Raw genomic sequence first — 12,391 nt, forward strand, 5'->3', positions numbered from 1 at the left:
TTGCATGCTGAGTAGTTCACCCTTCTGCTGTGGAGATTGAGGGCAGGGAGGCCATTCAGGGTGTGAGAGTGTCTATTAGAGTCTAGTGAGCTTGAATTTGGGTCTAGGCTAGAATGGAGGCAGAGGAAAGAGCAGAGTCAAACTCAAGTGACATTTGGGATCTTAGAAGCAGTAAGGGGTAAGGAGGGGGCCAAGGATAGAGCAAACAAGCCTGGGAGACTGGAAAGAGGGAGATAATCCTAACAAGAGCTTTTTAGGGGGTGAGCGGAGAGGAGGTGTTTTTGGTGGCAAGGCTTCTTTAGGAAGCCGCCCATCTCCGTCCCTGGAGGTGCTGTCCTGGGTGACGGTGGTGACAGTGGCTAACTCTGGCGTAGAGCCTGTGTCTCTGACCCCAGGGCCAGCACCAGGGAGTGAGTGTGACCTTTGGCTCTCCCCTCTCAGAACTTCAGCCCTGACCCCTCCCTTGAGAAGGGTCTGAAGTCGGCCACCTCCTGGACACAAGCCTGCTCATGATCCTGCCCCTGGAACTCCCCAGGCACTTCCACCCCCAGCCAGGAAGTGAATCCAGGCATCTGACTCCCAGTACCGCCCGCATGGCCTCAGGCAGGAGGGGAGTGGGAAGGAAGGTCAGGAGCGGCACCTCTGGCATCCCCTGCCCATGCCTGCCTGCAGCTCCTGTGGCCATGGGGGTTCGTGGGGGCCACTTTAGGTGATGCTGAGAGACCACAGGAATGACGCGGCCTTCTGGGAAGCTGCGCTGGAGAGGAAAGCAGGTGAGAGCTGGGAGCGGAAGCTCGTGCTGGCAAAGGCCCCCCTGCAGGAGCCTCCTGCTTCCCATCCTTGGCTTAGGCGCCCGGGGAGACCCAGGTGTGCGCTGCACTGGCCCGGTAAGGAGGAGGCCCCCCTTCACTTCTCTCAGGTTTGGTTTTTTACAAGATTGATTTATTAACTATGATACAGATCACATAAGGCCTTTTCAGTTTTTTACACCATTCCCATTGAGACAAGTACAATACTTTGTAGCAAATACATGATTTTAAAAAACAAAACCAAACAAAAACACCTCAGTCAGAGATGCCTCAGCCTTCATTGAGGGCTGACCATGCACTAATTAGGTTGGAGCCTCAAAAAACCCACGATGTGTTTTTAAAAAAAAGTCTGGAAATTAAGCAAACATTCCTAACACCAGCTAAAGGATGTTCCGGTTAAAGCCCCTAAAATACAAAGAAATAATTGTTATACTTTCTTTACATACAAGTCTTCACTTTTGCTGCAAAACAGAATTTTGGGCATACAGCCAGACTACTAACACATTTCAATACCATTAATATGTTTTGTTTTTCTCAGAAACTCAAAATATTTGTTAATTCAACATATATAAAGATCATTTAACATGTGAAAATACAAGTACCAGAAAAATAAGCTGGCAGCAGCACTATTCCAAATTTTCAAACAAGTTTTATTTCCATACAATTCTGACATTTCCGTTTTTTTTTTTTTCTTAAATGTACACAGGGAACATGATTCTTTTTATGCAAACAATAACTTAGGCCCTGTCGTGACTACAGTGAAGTGTAGCATCACTGCCGGCTCCGCCACGGGAGGGCTGGAGGAGGCCAGCCCAGGCCAGCAGTGCCCGAGGTCACCGATCGCCTCCTGCTCTGCCCCCCCGCTCTGCCCCCCGCGCGCCGTGCATTGGCCACGCTGCACCTACCGCACCGCGGCCGCGCCCCCACCGGACCCGCGACAGAAACTGCCCGCTTCCTGGGCCACTCTCTGACCTGGACACAAGACCACGTGCTCCGAGGGAGGGCGCCCACCCCCGTTACACCTCAGAGCCACGGAGCCGGGGCCGCTCCCTGCCGCAGCTTCCCTGGATCCCTGCGCTGCCTTCGGGAAATCAGCGCCTCAACAGGACCCAGGCCCCCGCGCGGCAGGGGCCCTCCTGGCCACCTCACCCTAATTTTTCTAGCCGGCGCCCCCAAAGCAGTGGCTTCTCATAGGAAAGGACAGGAGGGGAGCGCAGCTGAGGTGACTCTTGATGACAAGACGCTGCAGCTGGCCTGCTGTGGAGTTGTGTGTATGTCTAGAATGCCTGGTGGCCTGCGGGGGTCTTAACCAAAGGGATGCTGGCTTGACCCAGGCCTCCCTTCCCTAAGAGCAGCAGAAGCTGACTGAGGCACAGGGATGCCCCATCCCCTTCTGGCCAGCGAGCTGCTCCTATGATGTCACCCTCTGTCCACCGTGACAAAGACAGACATATCCTGCAGAAGAATCTGGGTCGCAGCAGGTGCCGCGCCTCCAGCAGGAAGCAAAACCAAGGCGGTAGAGGCAGGAGAGCAAGGAGACAGACACCCTGAAGCTCTCTCCCTCTTCCTCCCCAAATGCTAGGCGACAGGAGAGACAGGGACAATGCAGAGTAAATGTGTGCCGTGACACCCAGTGTGCGACACAAGCCAAGAATTCTAAGTGGATTCACAAGCCACGCCACCCAGCCTCGGGTCCTCCCTCCTCAGCCGTCAGAGCCAGGATCAGTCTCTGGCTTTGCACCAAGGGCTGCTGTTTTCCCACACGGTGTCTGCACTCTCGCTGGGTGGCAGTGGCTGCCCCACGTCCCTATTCTGGACAAGCCAACGCCCACCCGCCCAGTGCTGAGAGCTGCATGCGGGTCCCATGAGCACCCTCTGTGCAAGCACCTTCCAGAACTAAGAGCCCCGATGAAAGCAGGGGTGGGGACAGCACGGTTCCAACAATCCCCAGGGATGCTCCCACACAAGGGCCTATTCAGTCTGCACGCTGCCCTGACCGGATGCTGAAGCCTGGCCTGCCACGACTGGCCATGCCGCTCAAACGACTGAGATGTCCTCTAGTCCCTCAGCCCGAAGCAGCAGACGAGAGGCTGAAGAGTTAGTGGGGGAAACAAGAAGAACCCCGGGGCTTCCTGTGCATGGGGGCTCCCTTCGGACATGAGCTGCCACAGTCCCCGCCTGCCCACCTTGGCTGACGGGGCGCTGCGTTGGGGGTGCCCCAGGCCTAGTTTCAGGTACTTCTGTGAGGGGAGGGGTAGAAAGCCCAGGTGCTCCTCCTCACCGCCCCCTCCACACTCCGGGGAAGTCACTGGCCGCACACACATCTGTGGAATCAGGGGCCAGGTGGCTTGGGCCGTGGCTTTCGTGCTCACAAAACAGGTGGCAGTGTTAGCTCAAGCAGTGAGGGGGACTGGGCTGCTTTTGCCTGCGTTCATACAGGGATGGCCCAGGCCACTACCATGCTTTCCCTCCACTCCCAATTCCGTGAGGTGCTGACCAGGTGAGCAAGACCTTGAAAAGGCGCCGGGGTGAGTCAATGCGGCCGTTTCCTCATCTGCTGGGGCCCAGGACTGGGGGAGTTTGGGAACCTATCTGCCAACCTCAGCTAAAACGAAACACAGATGTCACCTTCCAGTCAACCCTGGGCCTACAGGGCCAGGCACACCTCCGCCAGAAAAGACAAAAATTCATCATCCAACATTCACAGAAAACACGCCTGGACCCTGGGTTTTTCTCCTATTAAAACTTGCAAGGGTACGTGAGTGTTTCCAAGCACCTTCGTTGGCCATTGTGAACTGGAGACAGTGAGCCAGCCGTCCCCAGAGGGAGCCTGGGAGACGAAGGGCCACTCCTGTCTCCAACCACTGCAGGTGGGCATGGGCGGGGCAGCTGCAGACGCCCAGGAGGTGTCCATCAGGCCCCCTGGAATATACCACAGATCCTATTTCTTAAAGTGCAACGAGCCCCAAGGGCTGTCTGGTGTGGGGCCCTCTGCACCCCACTAGCTCTTGCCTGGGGGGGTGCCCAGTCTTCCTGGCTGCAGAGGCCACGGCCCAGCCATGCAAGTTTGCAGTGCTGGAGGGCAGAGGTGGGCAGGAGAAGAGCTTTTCCTGGAGCAGTGGAAAGGCTGGGCTAGGGTGGTGGTGGGTGAGGCAGGCACGGCGCCTCTGGGCCGGCAAGGACCAGGAAGGATGCCCCTTCGAGGGCACCAGCAGACCGCCATTCCTTCAAAGTGCCCCACCCCGCCCACATCCCCACGAACACTCCTGCTGGTGGCCTCCATGGCTGGGATGAAACGATTCCACTTCAACACCCAACACACCAACCCCAACCCCAAGTGCACCTGGCACCTTCCAGCAGTCCCCAACTCCCCACCAAGTGCCCACACACACACTCACACGTGCACACACACACACCCCACACGTACGCTCAAGTAGTGTTTCTATCGTAATGGACTGTGTTCTGGGGCAGCCCAGGTTCCAGCCTGCTCTGCCATCTCCCGGGCTCTCTCCACCAAGGGCTCAAACCCTCTTCTTGGGAAAACGGGGAATCTGGCGACTAGACCTAAGTGGGTGAGTGGGACCCCAGGAGGCTCTCAGGCCACAGCTCCAGGCATCCTGGTTTTGCTGCCACAAAGACGAGGGTCAATTCCACCTGTGTGCCTCCCTCCCTCCCGGCAGAGGTGGGCACAGAGTGAAATCTTGAGGTCTGTAGTTTTCTTTCCGTGTTTTTTTCCTTTTTAATTATTGGAAGGGTTTTTCCATTTTTTCTCCTAGTGTTCCTTTGTTTGCCAGGGAATGTTTCGGGAAGCCTGTGGAGTGGGACGGCGGGGATGAAGGGGGAAGTCCTGCACTCTCTGGGTCCAGGCACAAAGCTATCCTCCGTTGTTCTGATCTGCAGGGCCAGCGCCCTCAGCAGGTACCTAGTGGTGGCAGAGCCGTGGCCTACACGTTCCCAAGGAGCCACCAGCCGGGCTGCACCCTTACCTTGCGGGTGTGTGCAGATGGAAGGTGGGAAGACACAGACCAGCGGGAAGTGTTCTCTTCGGGGGTTGCCAGCCCCGCCATGAATCTCAGAGCCTCCTCCTCCCCGGCAAAGGCCTGGGCACTGTCCCAACCACGGGCCCTGTACAAGCAGAGGGAGGCACCTGGAGGCTGGTGTGCGCAGCCAGGTGGGGTGGTGGTCCAGAGAACAGAGGGAGGGCACTGGGGCTGCTGCCTGCCTAGTTCAGTCCTCGAAGGGGTCCAAGTCAAAGGACAGGGCCCCATGGCTGCTGCCTGCAGCCAGCTCAGGTCTGCAGTGCCGGGCACAGGGCACCTGGCAGCCTGGCGGATGGTACCATTGGCTGGTGCTCCCACTGAGGTCTTGAGAACATGATGGAGAGGGCCACTTGCCCCTGCCTCTGCCCCCAGTGGACTTGGTTTTGTTCAAGGCCAAATGCCACCCCGTCAGAGAGAGGACCGGTTCTCCTGTCGCCCCAGGTCTTGGTGGGTCACAGCGTGTGTTCGGCTTGAAGCTGGGAGGGAAGCAGTGGCTGCATTGGGGACTGGGGGGTGGGAGGAGGCGACTGTGGGGGCGACGGCTGACTTGTGACAGGCGTGGAAGTGAGGAAGGGGACGGTGGAAGCCACGGCGGAGGGGGAGCTGGGCCTGGCACCAGGGGGCTCGGTGATGGGCCGATTGTAGAAGAAGAAGGGGCACTGTTGAATGAAGAGTTCAATGATTGTCTGGTAGGTGCGCGTGGCTGTGAGGGCGTCCATGGTGCTGAAATCAGGTCTCATCAAGGTGGGCCAGAAGCAGATGGAGAGGTTCTCGCTGGTCATGAGATTCACCTTGTTGTTGTGGCTGACCCTGCGGGCGACACCAAACTCAATGGTCAGAACTGTGCAGGGCCCTGCCTGGCCCCGGGCGCTCATGGTCTTCAGCACGCAGGCTGAGCCCCGCCTGCACACCCTCAGGCGGAGCAGAAAAGGCCACGCGCAGCTCTCTGTGCCCTGCCCTGCCCTGCCCTGCCCGGGAGGCTGCGCCCTCAGTGTCCTCTCCCCTCCAGCCCAGCGCCTCCACATGGCCAACCTTGGAGAGGCTGCCCGGAGCCCTGAAAACCCCTGGGGGTGGACTGACCACCTCAGGGACTAGCTCTGCAGCCAAAGCAGTGGCGGTGCTCCAGCTGTGATGAGGGAGGGAGGCTGAGCGTCCTAAACCAGAGTGCCATCAGATGCCACTTGGCCAGCAGCCCTCCTCCACACACACGGAAGTTCAGGGAAGAGCCACATGGCCTCCTGCCTGCAGCCTGCGCTCCATGCTGGAGGCTGGCTCTCTCCTGCAGCACACCTCTCGAGGTGCGATGCCCCGGTTCTCCCCAGCTGGGAATGTGAATGCTGAGAGAGGACTTTCAGGGGCTCTGAGATGTTTTGGATTCAGGAGAAGATTTCTGGAACATCAGCACCAACCAGAAGATCTTCTCTCTCTGCCAGCTTTGGGGCGCAGGCCTACAAGAGGCCCCATGCCCGACAGAGCTAAGTGCACTGTCTGGTGTTGGGCAGGTTTGGGGCCATGTGGCCGCCCTCAGATAGGAGCAGGAGGGAGGCCTTAGGATGGGCGAGAGGCAGAGGCTCCAGGCGCTGAGCCCAGTGGGCACCACGGGAGGCCGGCCAGCGCCCCTTCCAGGCCAGGGCCTGAGGCTGCTACTGGCGGCCTTGTTCTGCGACGCACTGACCCTGGCTGTCAATTTTCCGGAGGAAAAACCAACCAGAAGGCCCTGCGACTTACTTGTTTAAGTGAGAGATGACATACTTGAAGACTTCGTGGTTTTCCTTTGGAAATTTCTTTAATACCTCCTTAAGGGCATGCAACTTCTGCTCCCGGTCGTTGATTTCTGAGGAGAGAGAAAACCAAAGCCTTGCCTTTCATGGCCGAGGCTGGTGGCCACCCCAGGGCGTGCTCTGTGATGGGCCTTCTCTGAGGGCAGCCCAGGGCTTTTGGATGACACTAACTCCACTCTTTCCCCCAAAGCCTGTGCCCAAGGCTGGCACACCTGGCAGTGGCACTGGCCCAGGGGCCTGGCCCACCTCTGTGTCCCAGGCCCCCACTGAAGGGCGGCACTGTGTGCCTGGGGCTTCCTGGCCCCACCACCCGAGACAGAACGATCTGGAGAGACTACGCCATAAAGAACACCATTCTTTGCTCATCCGGTTGCCCCTGGAGACAGGCATCCCTACGCAGAAAGCCTGCTTGCTTCCTGACCAGATGGAGACAGGCAGCCGCTGCCACCCACCCACGCCAACAGACCTTTGAGGGAGGGAGTCGGTCATGAGACCAAGGCTCTGTCCTTTCCCTAGAGACACAGGGACCCTCCGCACATCCCCATTGGAGGGGCTGATGGAAACAGTGGGGGAATTCTTACGCACTTCACCAAAGGAACTATGCACCCCCTTTCCCCCTAATGCCCACACTTTGCCTATCACGGAATCCCAATGTCCTAGGGGAGGGAAAACAACTGCCTGGAATGCAGCTCGTAACCCGCGCCAGGCCCAGTTCCATGAGTCCCTGCAATCGTGTGAGGCAGGAACTTGTCACCTCATTTTGAGGATGAGGTATCTGAGGTTAGAAGTTGCAGGGCTGGGACTCGCTGTGGGGCTGGAGCCGTGGCCACTGGGCTTGCCATCCCTGAGTGGGTGTGGCCCACCTTGGCTGGGAAGGGCATCCCGGGCTGGTGAGGCACACATGTCCTAGAGCCCACCTGGAGCCCAGCTGGCTGAGACAGATTTCTCTGTGCAGGGAAAGACGTCCCCATATTTCCTTCTTGGACTCCAGGGCACAGAAGAACCACGGGAGGGTCTCACGAAGGAGACGGCAGCTATCTCACAATTGGTGGCTGTGGGTGGGGTTGGTGAAGAGGGGGTCTATTATAACGCCGACGGTTGCTAATGGGCTTGGGGGTTCAGGCTCCTTTGAGATAGACGACGGTGCCGGATCGTCTGCCCCGGAGACACATGTGTACCATTCTGCTGATGAATCCGGGAGGGGTGCGGACTCCCTGAACCAGGTATTCTTTTTCTTTTTGAGACGGAGTCTCGCTCTGTCACCCAGGGTGGAGTGCAGTGGCGCCATCTCGGCTCACTGCAAGCTCCACCTCCTGAGTTCACGCCATTCTCCTGCCTCAGCCTCCCGAGTAGCTGGGACTACAGGCGCTCACCACCACACCTGGCTAATTTTTTGTATTTTTAGTAGAGATGGGGTTTCACTGTGTTAGCCAGGATGGTCTCGATCTCCTGACCTCGTGATCCACCCACCTTGGCCTCCCAAAGTGCTGGTATTACAGGTGTGAGCCACTGTGCCCGGCCCTGAACCAGGTATTCTTTAGGAAACCCATGGCTTCCTAGTCACCTTTGCAGCAGGCGATGTGCCCGGAGGGTCAGAGTTGGGGGAGTTGCACAAGGACCCTGGGGAGAGTGAGACTTGGAAGAGCAGACAGAATCCCAAGGGCGGGAACGCTGAGCAGGGAGGAAGGTCCTGTGGTGGTCTGGAGTCCAGATCCTGACTCAGATGGCCCTGGGTACAAATCCAGCCTCTCGCGCCAACTGTGTCACCTTGGGCAAGTGACACCGTAGGGTCAGTCTCCTCGTCTGTAAAAGGGGCTGTGGACAGTGCCTCCTTTATTCGGTGACACCCGGCAGTTAAATTCAGAGTTCACAGCTGGACACAAAATAAGGGCACCTGAGAGCCAGTCTACTTGCAGGGGCCAGGGGGAGGGAGGCTGCAGGGCTGGAAGGGACAGAGCTCCAGGAGCTCTCCCGGGCAGCCTAATGAGGATGAATGAAACCAGGCAAATCTGTGGCCTTGAGAGTGTAACTTCATGAGAGCAGTGTCTTGGTAACATATGTCTATCAGAAATGACTAAAAAAGTCCTGGGAGCTAGTTATTGGGCTATGAGTAGCTTCATTTCTCTGAATCCAAGGTTTATTTTAAGGGTTCCACCTCAAGGGCACATTCTTTTCTTTTTCTTTTTTTCTTTTTTGAGATGGAGTCTTGCTCTGTGCCCCAGGCTGGAGTGCAGTGGCGCGATCTCAGCTCACTGCAACCTCCACCTTCTGGGTTCAAGCAATTCTCCTGCCTCAGCCTCCCAAGTAGCTGGGACTACAGGTGCCTGCCACCACGCCTGGCTAATTTTTATATTTTTACTAGAGACGGGGTTTCCTCATGTTGTCCAGGCTGGTCTGGAACTCCTGACCTCAGGTGATCTACCTGCCTTGGCCTCCCAAAATGCTGGGATTACAGGCGTGAGCCACCGCACCCAGCCATGGGCACACTCTTTTCCACGACCTTGAGTCTTCAAACAGTTCATTGTCATGTTACAATACAATATCTACATAAAAAAAGTAAACTGCTGTAGGGAGGACAGAAGACTGTATTAGAAAACACAAGCAGCATGTGTGTGGCGCGAAGCTTCACTTCATAAAAGCGTCATGCCCCCTTCCAGCTGCTAGCTTGGCACAGGAGGACACAGGTCTCACCGCAGGTGACTGCACGACCCAAACACAGCTGTGTTTGTCTTAATTAGGCAACGAGTGGTAGCACCTTTACGTAAGAGCTGGGTCTCATCCCATCCTCTGGCTGGAGGCAGGAAACGGGGCTGGCAAAGCCTAGGTCTGCCAGGGACGCCTGCTCTCCTTCCTATCTGATAAGCAGCAATGAGGGTGGTTTTGTTTCTTCCTTGGGGGGTGGAGAGGGGCAGGGGTGGGAGTTACAGAGCCTGCTTTGATAATAATTTAGGGGCCGGGTGGGTGTGGTGGCTCACGCCTGTAATCCCAGCACTTTGGGAGGCTGAGGTGGGTGGATCACTTGAAGTCAGGGGTTTGAGACCAGCCTGGACAACACGGCAAAACCCCATCTCTACCAAAAATACAAAAATTAGCCAGGTGTGGTGGCGTGTGCCTATAATCCCAGCTATTTGGGAGGCTGAGGCAGAAGGATTGCTTGAACTTGGGAGGTGGAGGTTGCAGTGAGCTGAGATTGTGTCACTGTGCTCCAGCCTGGGTGACAGAGCAAGACTCCATCTCAAAAAGAAAAAAAAAAAATTAGGGGCTGCCCCCTAAAATCCCAGCCTCCTTCTGCATATGCACCTCAGCTGAATGCCTAGTGAGGAGTGGGTGGCCAGTCTCCTGGCCTGCTCCCCTCCCCACTGGCTGCCTGGTCCAGGTGCTCCTGAGTACGGAGCAGCACTAGGAGCTCGCTGGGCAGAAGTCAAGGAGGGCGAGAGGCCCTTCTGCTCAAGTCTGGGCCACACTAAAAGCAAGGCTGACCTTGTCAACATCCTTTGACTCAGCCCCATTCACCTCTTTCCTTAAGCAAAGCTTGCCTCACCCCTCTAGGCTCCGGCTGCAGCCTCTTCACATGGCAAAGGCACCAGCAGCTGCTTAGGTTTGGGTGCTGCCCGAGTGCTGGCAGGACAGCTTCACAGTGCTCTTCGCGTGGCCCTGACCACAGACCTGAGTGGAAGGTGGGGCTGGGTGTTACCCATATGGTGGCTGAGAAACCCACTCCAGAGGCCAAGAGAAGGTCACAAGGCTGGTGATATCGCAGGTGGATGGGACCTAGGCCTGTTCCCAGCTCAGCCCATCTGCTCTGGGTCCTCGCCTCCCTGCAGGCAGCAGAGTCCTCTCTGACTGCAATAATCCTCTGACAGGAAAGGGGATGGGGCGCCCTCCAGGGTGCTGGCTTCACCAGCTAGGACACTTTTTTTTTTTTTTTTTTTTGAGATGAAGTCTCGCTGATTGCCCAGCTGGAGTGCAGTGGCGCGATCTCGGCTCACTGCAACCTCCACCTCCCAGGTTCAAGCGATTCTCCTGCCTCAGCCTCCTGAGTAGCTGGAATTACAGGCATGGTGAATTTTTGTATTTTTAGTAGAGAACCCCTCCCAGGTTTAAGCAATTCTCTTGCCTCAGCCTCCTGAGTAGCTGGGATTACAGGTCCAGCTAATTTTTGTATTTTTAGTAGAGATGAGGTTTCACCATGTTGGTCAGGCTGGTCTCGAACTCCTGACCTCCAGATCCGCCCGCTTTGCCCTCCCAAAGTGCTGGGATTACAGGTATGAGCCACCGCACCCGGCTTCATACGTTTTTCCTATACCCACTCTCCCCTGACCCAGGACTGGGGGGGCACCAGCAGTGTCTGTGCCCTGTGTGGCATTTTCAGCTGCCTTGGTCGGAACCAGGCACAGGTCCCTCAACAGTCCTCAGCGAGGGAGGCGGCGACTCTGACCCAGAGGCAGGTGAGCATGAGAGGGACTAGGCTGAGTACATGGGGATGGGTGAGGCTGTCGGTGACAGCACCCCATTCTTGCCTCGCCAGACAATGAGAATTATTTTATTCTCGGATTTGGGAGGCCCCTCTTGCTTGGGTCATTTGTTTATCCTCAGTGTGTGGGAGAAGCAGGTGTTTACGGGGGCCTGCTCCTGCCTGGGTACTATTTTATACACTGGGGATGCAGTAGGGAACAAAAACCAAATTCCCTGTCGCTTACGGTCTAGTGGAAAGAGGGGAAAGGACCCAGAGGGTCCCTCTCTAGTCCAGGAGCTTTGGGCTGGCTCCTCGAGGCCTTCCTGGCCCAGCCCCAGTCTCCCCTCGTGACCACCATCCTCATCCCTGGTGAGTTCAGGCGCCTCTGGCTGGCTGCTACTTGCTGAGCACGGTGCTGACTGCGCTGTCCGGCTCCAACCTGGGCCTGGGTGTGGTCAAGTACAGACTCTGGCAGCTCCAAGCCAGAGGCCTGGGAACAAGCTGGTGGCCAAGAGCCAGCCCAGCCCGTGCACCCCGGACACCTTCTGCCCCATGGTGCTGCTGCAGGCTGGGGCCACAGTCTGTGTGGACCTGGTCACAGGGCAGCGGCACACTCAGGGGAGCCATTCACCATCTTCAGTGGAACCTTGCTCTACAGGGACCCGCAGCTTCAACAGGTGGGCCGGCCTGCCCGGCCAGGTGTCTACACTGGCCAAAGAAACAGCAGGGGCAATAGGCTCCCTGGGGTCCCTGCTGGGACAGGGCCGTCAGGGCACCCAGCCCTGGGTGAGCTGCTGCAACCCGGACCCACCATGGTACAGGTGCCCAGGGTGGCTTCTCCCCACACCTGGCGAGTGCTGATTTGTGGACTCTCAGGTCCACTCGTCCAGACTTTTGGTTTGACCTCCAACCCCTTCAGAGTCCCCTCAGGACCCAGACTGTGGAGGGCCCGATCCTCACATCCTTTACTCCCTCAGCCTACCCTTTGGGAGTCAAGACACTTAGTTTTTTCTAACAACAACAAGAACCCATCCTGCTCCAGTGTTGGTCAGTGGTAGACAGGAGTCCAGGGGTGTGGGCCGGGAGAGATGGTGGCCTATGGAGGAGACCCCAGCCTCTACACTACGCTCACCCCTTCGCTTGGCTCGGCTCCAAGTGGCTCTGCTCTTGCTCAGGGGGTGTGGGCTGGGAGCTGCACCTCTTGATGGGACATCATACTTTTGAACTTAGGGGCTAGTTGCCTGAGACAGCAAGAAACGTCCAGGGGACGAATTTTTGGGCCAGTTGAACCAAGACAGCCTGGAC

At 57.1% G+C, this 12,391-nt stretch overlaps 1 protein-coding gene across 1 annotated transcript in view; it reads right to left on the reverse strand.

Annotated features, from left to right (window-relative positions):
- Window positions 1-920: 920 nt before the first annotated feature.
- ARHGAP35 (Rho GTPase activating protein 35) overlaps window positions 921-12,391 on the reverse strand; it is a 149,942-nt gene continuing 138,471 nt past the window's right edge. The window contains exons 6-7 of the mRNA XM_031659125.1: window positions 6,578-6,683; window positions 921-5,659 (exon numbers count right to left, since the gene is read on the reverse strand). Of these exons, the coding sequence (XP_031514985.1) occupies window positions 5,302-5,659; window positions 6,578-6,683 (464 nt within the window). The 3' untranslated portion in view covers window positions 921-5,301. The remainder of the gene's footprint in view (window positions 5,660-6,577; window positions 6,684-12,391) is intronic.

This window comes from Papio anubis, chromosome 20 (assembly GCF_008728515.1).
Source record: "Papio anubis isolate 15944 chromosome 20, Panubis1.0, whole genome shotgun sequence".
Classification (NCBI taxonomy): Eukaryota; Metazoa; Chordata; class Mammalia; order Primates; family Cercopithecidae; genus Papio; species Papio anubis.